The 12,735-nt window shown below is 60.0% G+C and overlaps 1 protein-coding gene across 2 annotated transcripts in view; it reads right to left on the reverse strand.

Moving 5' to 3' along the window:
• The window catches only part of DOCK1 (dedicator of cytokinesis 1), a 305,409-nt gene that overhangs the window by 26,040 nt on the left and 266,634 nt on the right, over positions 1–12,735 (reverse strand). For both annotated transcript variants that reach the window (XM_079793187.1, XM_079793188.1), the window contains exons 34-40: positions 12,453–12,538; positions 12,058–12,214; positions 11,378–11,418; positions 9,825–9,915; positions 8,006–8,125; positions 1,645–1,734; positions 401–505 (exon numbers count right to left, since the gene is read on the reverse strand). In XM_079793187.1, the coding sequence (XP_079649313.1) occupies positions 401–505; positions 1,645–1,734; positions 8,006–8,125; positions 9,825–9,915; positions 11,378–11,418; positions 12,058–12,214; positions 12,453–12,538 (690 nt within the window). The remainder of the gene's footprint in view (positions 1–400; positions 506–1,644; positions 1,735–8,005; positions 8,126–9,824; positions 9,916–11,377; positions 11,419–12,057; positions 12,215–12,452; positions 12,539–12,735) is intronic.

Consider the following 12,735-nt stretch of genomic DNA (forward strand, 5'->3'; position numbering starts at 1 on the left):
CCACTCACTTTGCACTTACTTTCAGCCATGAACACACGGGGACATGGACAGCTAAAGTTAGTCGTTCCTTGTGAGGAACATGAACGTGAATCGGGCTACAAAAATGAGCTAAATTCCCGAAGAAAACGTCGGTTTTCAGAGGCAGCCGCCCCGCCCTGCCTTCAGTCGCCCTACCGTCGCCCGGCTTCTGTAACAACTGCGAATGTCATTGTCAGATGCCCCCGGCAGGTGACCTGTGGGGGGGTAAATACATTGCCACAGCCCCACGGGATGATTGCGATTCACACTGGGCATGTGTCCTTCCGGTGGGGGATGCCGGGGCGGACGCTGACCCTCGGGTGCGCAGCCCACGCCCTCCCTCCGCGTGGGAAGGGCTCGGGAGCAGCGCAGCGACGCTCACCCGCAGGAACGTGGGAAAGCCCTGTCCGTAGTAGCCGACCGCGAAGTAGTCCGGCTTCGGTCTGATCACCTTGACGATGTTTTCGTAGAACTGAGCTTGCTTTTTCTGAAAGGAAGGAGAAACCGCATTTCGGGTTTGAACGGAGCGTTTGGGGGTCTGTTCGGACGCCGCCCGCGGGCTCCTCGGGCCCGGGCAGTGCCAGGAGGGTGGGTGAGGGGCATGAAGCCGCCTCCGGCTGAGGGCTCACGGCATTTCTCACGGATCCTCTGTATTCCCAGGGGAATCTGACCCAAACCTAAGGTGACCAGATCGTCCTGCTTTTGGCGGGACAGTCCTGATTTTTAACAATTTGTCCCGCGTCCCATGGCGTTTTAAAAAAGTCCCTATTTTTGGAAAGATTAGGGACTTTTTAAAAACGCCATGGGACGCGGGACAAATTGTTAAAAATCGGTTTTGTCCCGCCAAAAGCGGGACGATCTGGTCACCTTACCCAAACCCCACATTCTGCAACCTGCTGCGACTCACAGGTGTTCTCAACAACCACACAACAGGTGTTTGTCTTCTGACGAAACGGCTGGTCTGTAGTATTTTTAAAAAATATACGTATATCTTTATTTTTATTTTTATTTCAGAGAAGAAGGGAGAAGGGAGAGATATAAACATCCACTACTAGAGAGAATCATTGATGGGCTGCCACACTGGGGATCGAGCTCGCAACCCGGGCCCGTGCCCTGAGGGGAATCCAACCCTGACCTCCTGGTTCCTAGGTTGACGTTCAACCACGGAGCCACGCCGGCCGGGCTGGTCTTTAGTATTTTAAAAATGGCGTTGGTCAGACACTGGGACACATTAAAGAAGAATTTAAAAGGGCAGAATTCTGCTCTAAAATAGTGGCAAACACCACATCCTTCAGTGGGTGCCATGGTTCGAGAAGGCAGGAGGGAGGACTGACTGCTTCGGTGGCAAGAGGAAGGTCTGGGCCGCTCTCCACCCGCCCGGTCGGGGCTCCTGTGGGCACGGGGTCAGCACTGTTCGCCTGTAAACCCTCCATGGAAGCCGAGAGCTTGGTCCCTGAGGGCCAGGAGCAGCCGGCAGGTAAGTGGAGGCTGTACCCGGCCACAGGGCCACCGGTGGGGCGCTGCCCGAGGCCACAGGAGAACCCCAGCGTGGAAAGGGAGCGGGAATGCCAGGAAACTACGCTCAGAGGGCCCGGCTCCCTGATGCAGAAAGAAGGAAGGACCTACCAGCAGTTTGCTGAGCTGCTCGTAGTCGAACATCTCGTTTTCGTACTGCTCGGCCAGCTCCTTGCCCAGCGCGATGGCCTCCTCCCACATCTGCGAGGAAAGGGGGACGGGAGAGAGAAACCCCAACCTGAATCGTGCGGCCCGAGCGTCAAGCAGTGCCACAACCGTTCCTGGAGAAACGAGTTGGACATCAGCTGCTTGAATCAAAATATGGCGGGAGGAACGTCGGCAGAGACAAGCAGTTCCCGAGGTGCGTGTCCTCTGGCCACGATCGGCACCCGCTGAGCGCCCTGCGGCCTCTGCCCACCGTCCTGCTGACCCGCGTGGCCACCAGCCCCCCTGCCTGGTCAGCCGAGGAGCCGGGGAGGGGGCCGGCAGGGCGATGACAGGCTGTGACGAGCCTGACTTTGCTCCTTTCCCCAATCGCCCCGTGTCATAAACGCTCTGTCTCCGTGGTCAGGAAGACCAGGGGATGGGTCAGCGCGAAGCTCAGGTTTGCAGGAAGTTGGCTGTAAGTGCGCGAGCGGCAGGAGGATGCAAAGCCCGCTATCACGTGACCAGGGGGCCTTTCTGTGAAGATGGATTTATTAAAAGGCCGACAAAATTCTGACGCCTGTGCGATAATTTGCTGAAACACAGAGGAGGCCTGGGGTTCCCTTATTTTCCTTGGGAAAAATAGAAGAGCGGGGTTTACCCGAGGAGAAGACGGAAAATACCCAGGAATCGCCTCTTCCAGGAAGCCTGCCCTCCACCTCCTCCTTGGTTCTCCCCCATTTTAAATCTTTGGGTAACGTGCTGAGACTGGGCCCTGCCCCGTCACTCCTCAGAGACGGTGAGCCCCAGAGGGCAGAGGCACGGACCTGAGCCCCGGGCGGCTCAGCAGCGTTTCATGAACAGGACGGAAGGCTGTTGGGCTTAGGATCAGAAAGAGCCCCCACCATCCCAAATCCGGGGTCCTCAGACACCCATCGCCTCCTTCTCCGCCCACCATTGCCGCCGACGGAGCAGGGATCCTCGGGGCGAGTGATTTCCCGCATCCGCTAGGTCCACCCTCTTGTGGCGGTGCTGCACCCGGCCAGGTGGGTCTCTTGATTGTGCCCATTTTGCAGGTAAGGAAGTCGAGGGTGGAACCCGTCAGGCACTTGCCCACGGGCACACAGCGGGTAGACTGGCCCAGCGTGGTCTTTTCCCGCAGTGCTTGCTCGCGATGACGGTTACTAGTGGTCTGAGCTGCTAAAAAAACACCACTGACGGCGGCTTCCTCAGCACAATTCTTGCTCACGGTTCTGAGCTGGAATCCGAGACCCAGGTGCTGGCGACGCGGTTCTCGGTGAAGACTCTCCTCCTGCCGTGCGGACAGCTGCCCCCTCGTGGGCGGCCCGTGGCCCTGAGCTCGCTCCCTTCCTCCTGTGTCGGCACTAACCCTTCAGGGCCGTCCCAGTCGTGACCGCAACTAGACAGTTACTCCCAAAGGCCCGACCTCCTGGCCCCATCACGTGGCGGCTGGGGCTGCAACATGTGAATCGGGGTGGGGCGGGGGGGAGGGTGCAAACATTCAGCCCGTAACACGGACCCCATGCTGGCACTTGCAGCTGCCCCAACCCTCCCGCTGGGACGGGTGTGAAAGGTAAGTCCATGGGAACACAGGCCGCCGAGCCCCACACCTGGCATACCCTGGGCACCGCCGAGCCCCACACCTGGCACACCCTGGGCACCGCCAAGCCCCACACCTGGCATACCCTGGGCACCGCCGAGCCCCACACCTGGCATACCCTGGGCACCGCCGAGCCCCATGCCTGGCATACCCTGGGCACCGCCGAGCCCCACACCTGGCATACCCTGGGCACCGCCGAGCCCCATGCCTGGCATACCCTGGGCACCGCCGAGCCCCACGCCTGGCATACCCTGGGCACCGCCGAGCCCCACACCTGGCATACCCTGGGCACCGCCGAGCCCCACACCTGGCATACCCTGGGCACCGCCGAGCCCCACACCTGGCATACCCTGGGCACCGCCGAGCCCCACACCTGGCATACCCTGGGCACCGCCGAGCCCCACACCTGGCATACCCTGGGCACCGCCGAGCCCCACGCCTGGCATACCCTGGGCACCGCCGAGCCCCACACCTGGCATACCCTGGGCACCGCCGAGCCCCACACCTGGCATACCCTGGGCACCGCCGAGCCCCACACCTGGCATACCCTGGGCACCGCTGAGCCCCACACCTGGCATACCCTGGGCACCGACCCCCCGCTGCCTGCCCATCTTTGCCTTTCCTTAGTCGAGTGACCCCGCCCAGGGCCTTGCTTAGCACTGAGTCACCCACGGGACTAAAATACGTTTTGCACAGCCACGGCCTCAAGAAACCATCTGCTGTTTTTGCTGAGAAAAAAGCTATTCTGATAAGAGATGCATTTAGTACTCGGAAAGACAAAATCAAAGTCAGCCCGGAGTGGAAAAGATTTCGGGGAAGAAAGAGGCGGCCAGGTCCTTCCTATGGAGGACACACTTGCTCCTTCCCAGAATCCCCCTCTGCCCACCCCCGGCCTCCTTCCCGCTCAGGCTGTCCACGTCGCGGGCATCCTTCCCCTCTCTTCATCGGCTGCTGCATCTTCCTCGGTTCTCCCGGGGCCCAGCCGTTTCCAGGAGGGGAGCGCCTCCCCTCTCCACGCTTCCTCCAGGTGCCGCGTGTTCCCCTTCAGGGAAAACGGCGCCTTCACCGGCCACTCCCGCTCCGGACGCCACTTTTCTGCAAACTCACTCCCCGGTTCCCTGCCTAACGTGTTCTTGCCCTAAAGGACGGATGAGATGCTTTAGATACGTATCAAAGCCATTGCGTTTAAAGCATGTCTTTTATAAAAATAGATTTTTGTTGATTGCAGAGAGGAAGAGGGAAGGAGAGAGAGACAGAAACATCCATGGTGAGAGAGAATCACGGATCGGCTGCCTCCTGCACGCCCCCTACTGGGGATGGAGCCCATCTCCCGGGCATGTGCCCTGACCGAGAATCGAACCGTGACCTCCTGGTTCATCGGTCCATGCTCAACCACTGAGCCACGCTGGCCGGGCAAAAGCATATATGCCTTGAATAAATATCTTATCCAACTCATCCTGAGGTCTCCCGGTTGTGTTCTCTATCAGATTTTCTATACACACACCCACCCACCACCCAGCCTCGCTGAAAGGACGCTGCCTGGAGGAGGTTCCCATCCGCCTTCAGTAGCACAGGCTCTGCGGGGTGTAGGCGCTCCCATTTCCAACGTGAAAACCTCGAGGAACAGTCGGAGCCAGAGAGGACCAGGTTCAGCACGATCCCCATTTAGTTATTTTGGCGAGGAAATCGCTTTAACGTGTGCGACTGAACGGCCGCCCGGCTCGCAGGGCCCTGGGCTCTGCGGCTCCCCGCAGCCCACAGGAAGACGCCCCATCTCCACGCACAACTCCGTTTTCTGGTGTGACCTCTTTAACCCGTCGGCAGCATTCCTGACGTTGTGCGTTCACGCGCCACCCCGCGTCGGGGAGCGGGGAGGGTGCTGACTCTGGAAACTGGTTTTCTCATGCTTCCACGGTTCATGGTTGTTTCCTACAGGAGCGGATGCTAATGGACGCTCAGGCCACGTCCCGGCTGGTGGAATAGATCCTGGAGAATATTGGGATTTTCCCAAACGTTAGGAAATGCTGGCATACACCCCAAAGAGGGCGTCGTTACATTTGTACCTGTGGTTCCTCTTAGTAACAACCGTGGTTTTTCCGGGATGAAACTCACAGGCGGAGGACCCTGCACCCCCAGTTCTTAGAAAAGAAGGCCAGGCATGTCACCAGAAACAGAAACTGGCTCCCAAACCCCTATTTTTGGTTCACGAGATGACGCCAGACGCCTCGTTTTCCGACTTGGGCACGAGGCAAAGTGCGACTCTGTCAGGGCGAGGCTATTTTAGGAGGAGAAAGCAGAGCCGGGGTTGGAAATAGTCACGGCTTCCCACGTCACGTGGCTGCCAGTCAGGCGCCCCTCTGCGGCCGCTGCCCGGCGGCTCCGTCGGAGGGGGCCTGGCGGTGCTGAGCGCGGCCCTCCCCGCCCGCCTGTTCCTGCGGCTCGTCTGCTCTGGACTCCTCCTCCACAGAGAAGCCGGTCATTGCCAGTGACGCGCCGGCCGTCCGGCTTTATTGGCAATTACTAGGCCTCCACCGAGCACAAGGAGACAGGCAATTCGGAGCGTGTTCAGGGAGGAGCGCTCGCCCGCCGTGCTGACACCCGACAGGAGGCATTCGGGGGACGCTGGAGCGGGTGACAGCACAACAGGGAAGGGCTGGGAGCGCCTGTCAGCCCAGGAAGGAAGAACCGGAAAAGAATGAAAAGGGACAGAGATGGAAATGACATTTCATGGAGAGGAAGAAAAAGTTGAAAAAAAAAAAAAACAACCCCACACACACACGGGCTGAGCTGAGAGACACTGAAAACTCTTTAAAACGGGGGAAAAGCAAAAATAAGAGAATGATTTTTACGTGAGAGAAATTCAGAAAGATGACCACGTAATTCAAAAGCCGGAGGAGCGTCCGACATAAAGACAGACCATCCTCTTGGCTGCTGCGTTTGGAGCACAAGGTAGAGAAAAGAAAATTTTAAATAAATATATCACTTATTGATTTCAGAGAGGAAGGGAGAGGGAGAGGGAGATAGAAACATCAATGATGAGAGAGAATCACTGATTGGCGGCCTCCTGCACAATCGGGGATCAAGCCCGCAACCCAGGCATGTGCCCTGACCGGGAATCGAACCTTGATCCTCCCGGTTCATAGGTTGACGCTCAACCACTGAGCCACTGCGGCCGGGCAAGCTAGAAAAACTTTGCTAGAACCTGATCCCAGCTTCCTGCCAGAACTGTGGGTGTCCCTGCAGCGACGATGCTGTCCACGGCCACGCCACGCCACGCCACGCCCACGGGCTGCCCGAGCGGCCTGCTCCTGGTCTTTGCAGGCAGATCCGCCTGGGCCTGTAAGTCCATCCCCCCGGGAAGCTGCGCACATTTAAAACAGCGAGAGCAGCTCTGGGCGTGCCGTTTCCCCCCCAAGGACAGAGCGACGGCGCCTTAATCACCCAGGTGACAGCCTGTGCCCAGGAGCCGAGCCGTCCTCTGCCCGCTCACTTCCATGTTTCAGTTTTGGGATCCCCAGAAGCAGATGGTCTCAAGTTAAACTATGGTATCATTCCCTTACTGAATAGACGGTTTTAAAGAATTGCAATTTCCTCCCCAAAATCAAATCGAGCCAAAGTCCAAACGCAGGCCCGATGGAGCCGTATCAGCAGTTCCCTCCGAGTCTGTCCCCGACGCGGGAAGGCCCTCCCAGGTGCCGGTCCCGGCTCACACTCGGGGACTCCTGCGATCACTCTGAATGAAGACGGCTGTTTCTAACAGGTACGCAGGAGTGGGGGCAGGAAAAGCCAGACCCGTTCTTGGAAGAACTGCGTTTGTCTAACCTACGGCCTCTGCCACGAAACCTTCCAACCCACAACTTGTACCAAATGTCCGGGTCCACAAGCACGCCGCTCAGAGCGTGTGCAAGAGGCGCAGACAGGTGCACGCAGGCAGGGGCGCACAGACAGGCGCAGACAGGTGCACGCAGGCAGGGGCGCACAGACAGGTGCAGGCAGGGGCGCGCGGGCAGGTGCAGGCAGGGGTGCACAGACAGGTGCAGGCAGGGACACACGGGCAGGTGCAAGCAGGGACACGCAGGCAGGCAGGGGCGCACAGACAGGTGCAGGCAGGGAAGCACGGGCAGGTGCAGGCAGGGACATGCAGGCAGGCAGGGGCGCACAGACAGGTGCAGGCAGGGACACACGGGCAGGTGCAGGCAGGGACATGCAGGCAGGCAGGGGTGCACAGACAGGTGCAGGCAGGGACGCACGGGCAGGTGCAGGCAGGGACACACGGGCAGGTGCAGGCAGGGGCGCACAGACAGGTGCAGGCAGGGACGCACGGGCAGGTGCAGGCAGGGGCGCACAGACAGGTGCAGGCAGGGACACACGGGCAGGTGCAGGCAGGGGCGCACAGACAGGTGCAGGCAGGGACACACGGGCAGGTGCAGGCAGGGACATGCAGGCAGGCAGGGGTGCACAGACAGGTGCAGGCAGGGACGCACGGGCAGGTGCAGGCAGGAACACGCAGGCAGGCAGGGGCGCACAGACAGGTGCAGGCAGGGACGCACGGGCAGGTGCAGGCAGGAACACGCAGGCAGGCAGGGGCGCACAGACAGGTGCAGGCAGGGGCGCGCGGGCAGGTGCAGGCAGGTACACACCGGCAGGGGTGCACGGGCAGGGGCGCACAGGGGCACCGGGGCAGGGAGCAGTGCCGCGCGGCCTCACCTTGCCCTTGTCGAAGTAGTGGATGATCTCCTGGTACAGCTGCTCCTTCAGCTGCCCCTGCGTCGTCGCTTGGTACCCGTCCCTCTGGGTGAGGTGGGCCACGCACACGTCCTCCGACCACTGAGGAGAAAGCAGTGCGTGAGTCCTGCCACCGGGACAGGGCGTGGCCGGTCTGGAAACACAGAACTGGTAGCCTTCGGTGCCCTATCACACCTGGGGTGAACTGGGATGGACTCTGAGCCCGGTCACACCTGGGGTGAACTGGGATGGACTCTGAGCCCGGTCACACCTGGGGTGAACTGGGATGGACTCTGAGCCCGGTCACACCTGGGGTGAACTGGGATGGACTCTGAGCCCGGTCACACCTGGGGTGAACTGGGATGGACTCTGAGCCCGGTCACACCTGGGGTGAACTGGGATGGGATATGAGCCTGGTCACACCTGGGGTGAACTGGGATGGACTCTGAGCCCGGTCACACCTGGGGTGAACTGGGATGGACTCTGAGCCCGGTCACACCTGGGGTGAACTGGGATGGACTCTGAGCCCGGTCACACCTGGGGTGAACTGGGATGGACTCTGAGCCCGGTCACACCTGGGGTGAACTGGGATGGCCTATGAGCCTGGTCACACCTGGGGTGAACTGGGATGGACTCTGAGCCCGGTCACACCTGGGGTGAACTGGGATGGACTCTGAGCCCGGTCACACCTGGGGTGAACTGGGATGGGCTCTGAGCCCGGTCACACCTGGGGCGAACTGGGATGGGTTATGAGCCCGGTCACACCCGGGGTGAACTGGGATGGACTCTGAGCCCGGTCACACCTGGGGTGAACGGGGATGGACTCTGAGCCCGGTCACACCTGGGGTGAACTGGGATGGACTCTGAGCCCGGTCACACCTGGGGTGAACTGGGATGGACTCTGAGCCCGGTCACACCTGGGGTGAACTGGGATGGGCTCTGAGCCCGGTCACACCTGGGGTGAACTGGGATGGACTCTGAGCCCGGTCACACCTGGGGTGAACTGGGATGGACTCTGAGCCCGGTCACACCTGGGGTGAACTGGGATGGACTCTGAGCCCGGTCACACCTGGGGTGAACTGGGATGGACTATGAGGCTGGTCACACCTGGGGTGAACTGGGATGGACTCTGAGCCCGGTCACACCTGGGGTGAACTGGGATGGACTCTGAGCCCGGTCACACCTGGGGTGAACTGGGATGGGCTCTGAGCCCGGTCACACCTGGGGTGAACTGGGATGGGCTATGAGGCCGGTCACACCTGGGGTGAACTGGGATGGGCTCTGAGCCCGGTCACACCTGGGGTGAACTGGTATGGACTCTGAGCCCGGTCACACCTGGGGTGAACGGGGCTGATTTTCTGTTTTAAAAAGTAAGGCTCTAGCTAGAAAGATGCTCTGATGACTCGCTCACGTTCTAAAACGTGAACCTGGAGGTGGTGTGACCTGGGTCTGGGACTCTGCTGGGGCAGGTAAGGGTGTCTCCTCCCCCCCGTGGCTCCTCCAGCCCCACATTCCTCCTCACTGACGCCCTTCCCCACCGCTCTGCGCCTGGTTGGCGTGAACGAGGCCCTGCGGGGTCTCTGACTGCCAGCTGCCAGCCCGGAGGTGGGCGTTTCCGTGTTTACGACGCCGAGCGACAGCTGCTGCGACACCTTGTCAAACCCGCATTCACCGGGCCAAACCTGTCATCACGGCATTTCCCAAATGTCTGGGTTTCTGCGCCGCATTTAGCCCGCGCCACGGAAAGCTCTCACCGTGTGGGCGTACCAACGGCCCGTGAGACGGCGCGGCGGCTCCTCACCTTCAGCAGCTTCGCGTGGAGCAGCAGTGTGTAGGCCGCCTCCGTGTAGTTGTCGCACTCCTTGTGCAGGTCACACAGCTTGTACAGGTACCTGAGGTGAGGAACACAGGCGCGTTCTTACGATGTCACCGGGCGATCTGCGTGGACGACGGCGGCAGGCGCTCCATTCCTCCTCCAGCGACAAGTCGTGCTGTGCCGTCTTCACACAGCGCTCTCCGTCCACAGCGCGTGGGCTCACGTGCTGCAGGGAGCACTACCCCCCCACGCCCCCCCAGAGTCACAGGCAGTCGTTCCTGTTTCAAATCCAAGTCGTCTCTTTTCGGGACAGAACGGGGGACGGAACAAGGAGGCAGACGGCACTTCAAGGTTCCTCATTCCTCCCACCTCTCTGCGCTGTCCCCGTACGCGTGAAACGAGGTGACATAGTGCTTGGCTGTGATTTCCTTACGTGACGATGGGATCCATAGGCACCCAAACCCATAAAACACACCCATCTGTGAGAAAAAGAACTCGGAGGTCCCGGTGACCAGGACCCCAAGGAGGCCCTGCCGTACGGAAACAAATGTGAAGCGACCGACAGTTTTGGAAAAAAGGAACTTGGTTGTTTTCCCAAAAGGGTATTATTACAATCATGGGGCACTTTTCTTTAAAAAGAAGTAAAAAAAAAAAAAAAAAATCGTAAAAATCCGAAGTTAGAAAGCCACGGGGGGTATAATAAACCCATCGTTAAACACCAGCGCCCCTTGGAGTGCGTCCTGGAAAGGGGGGGTCTTGCGGAAGGTGTGACACTGGCCCCTACGAGGAGGCAGGCGATGGGAGAAACCAGCAGGAAGTACAAAACGCGGGGCAGCTACGGTGTCAGGGTAAGAGCGGACTGACAGCGGTTCTTGTTGCCTATTCCCGATGAAGATAACCCCGCGTACGCCATAAGCGCCTGCAGATGCCAGCAGGGGACCTTCCCCCCACGCCACGCGCGTCCGTAAAATAAATGTTTTCCCTCAGTGGCAGCCCTGACCAACTTTAAAATCATTTTCCGTGAGAATTTTCAGCTGAAACTATTCAAGAACACCCGAATGGGGAGTGACATATTTACTTTGATAATATTCATTGCAAATTGATTTCTTAAAATTAAATTCAAAGTATCGTGGCGTGCGGGGGTCGTTTCCGTTTTGGACGCGTGGCGTTAACGGGTTAAAACTGGCCTCTTCGTTTGACCCTGTGAGACATGACGACTTGTGGAGGTGGCTTTTCTCAAGAGGGCCATGTGGGTCGGTCAAGAAATACAGACCCTGTGAAATAATCATCCATGTCTTTGCTTCTGAGCTGGCAAGTATGACGCGCCCCCCCCCCCCCCGGCCCCCGCCCCAAATCTCCGCACGGGCCTGGACGGCTGCACACAGGCTCCGAACACACACGCGTGCTCCCCAAGTTCAGTCTCTACGCTGCATGACTCCCACGATGAACCTGTGGCCCCTCAACCTTTCCTGGCGTGGGCGTGACCGTGCACTGGTAACAGACACGTAGAGGGCGCGGCACACACGGCACCTACATACCTGATATACATTTCTTCTCTTTCGATTTCTTTGTAGAAATTCTGAAAAATCGAAGCACAGCACCTTTAAGAGACCTGTTCTAGAAGAGGTGAGACATGCACAGAAAATGCCACGGCTCCTCGGCGTGTGTCCACCCCGGCCACGTGGCCCAGCGCTCGGCCCTAAAGCCACAGGGTCACATGGGATGCACAACCAACGTACACACGCCTTCCCCTTTTTTTTTGGGGGGGGAGGGAGGGATCGAGGGGGGGCAAGTCTAATGATTCTGGTTCCTGCCCTCGGCATGCTATTCAATCCTGTACTGCACGACTGGAGCAGGTGCTCCGAGTTTTAGAATTCCCGTCGGAACCACCGTGGAGGGGCCCCGAAGAGAGGGACGCCGTCTGTAAAACCACTGCGCGTCGGCCACGCTCAGAGACGGGCCTGCTGGGGCGGATGGCACAGCGAGGCCACACCACAGCGTTCCCGACCAGGGGGTGCAGCTTGCGGGACTGTCAGGGGTCGGAGGAAAGGCTCTCACCCCCAAAGTGCATTTCCTCTGCAGGAGCCGCAGTGGGTACACAGGCCCGGCCACGGGCACCGCAGGCTCGTTCTGCCCGAAAGCCCGGGGCCAGAGGTCACTGGGGCCAGAGGTCACCGGGACCTGGGGAACCCGGCGGGGGGGCCGGGGGGTCCCTCACCAGCACGTTGACGGTGCAGCTCATGCGGTTCTCTTTGCTCTCGTCGTGCATGATGGTCCTGTAGTCCAGCAGCCGCTCCATCAGGCGCACCACCAGCCGCACGAACGTCTCGCCCGTCTTGGCCAGGTACTTGTGCTTCCGGCAGTGCTCCAGGAGGCTGCAGGGGGCGCCCCGTGTTCGCCCGTGTTCACCCGTGCTTACCCATGTTCACCCGTGTTCCCCGCGGCCCGGAGCCCCGCGGGGGTGCGCCGTGCAGGGCGCAGGACTTCCCATCACGGACCCATGGGGATCACTGCTGGGCTGCAGAGCTCACTGTGGGCTCGCTACCTCCCCCGTCTCCACCCCGCACCCCCCCACCCCCCCACCGCCGCGCCCCGCCGCGGAGCAGCACTTACATCTTGTCGAAGAGCACTTTGTACTGCTCGTCCCCGCGGCCGCCTTCCACCTCGTGGTCCAGCTTGGTGATGATCTCGTTTTCGAACTGTAATCACACAGAGCGCGTCAGCGAGCGGAGCGGCGGGCGTTTCATCCTGTGACGGACGCCGACAGCACGTGCATCCGCTACGTCGGCATCTGCTACATCCGTGAGGGATCCCCCTCAGACAGCCCCCCACGCCTCGAGGCCGGATTTCACTTAGCAGTCGCTGTCCCCCAGCCCCCGGAGATTGCTGATGGTCC

Source organism: Cnephaeus nilssonii (genome assembly GCF_951640355.1).
Source record: "Cnephaeus nilssonii genome assembly, chromosome: 16".
Classification (NCBI taxonomy): domain Eukaryota; kingdom Metazoa; phylum Chordata; class Mammalia; order Chiroptera; family Vespertilionidae; genus Cnephaeus; species Cnephaeus nilssonii.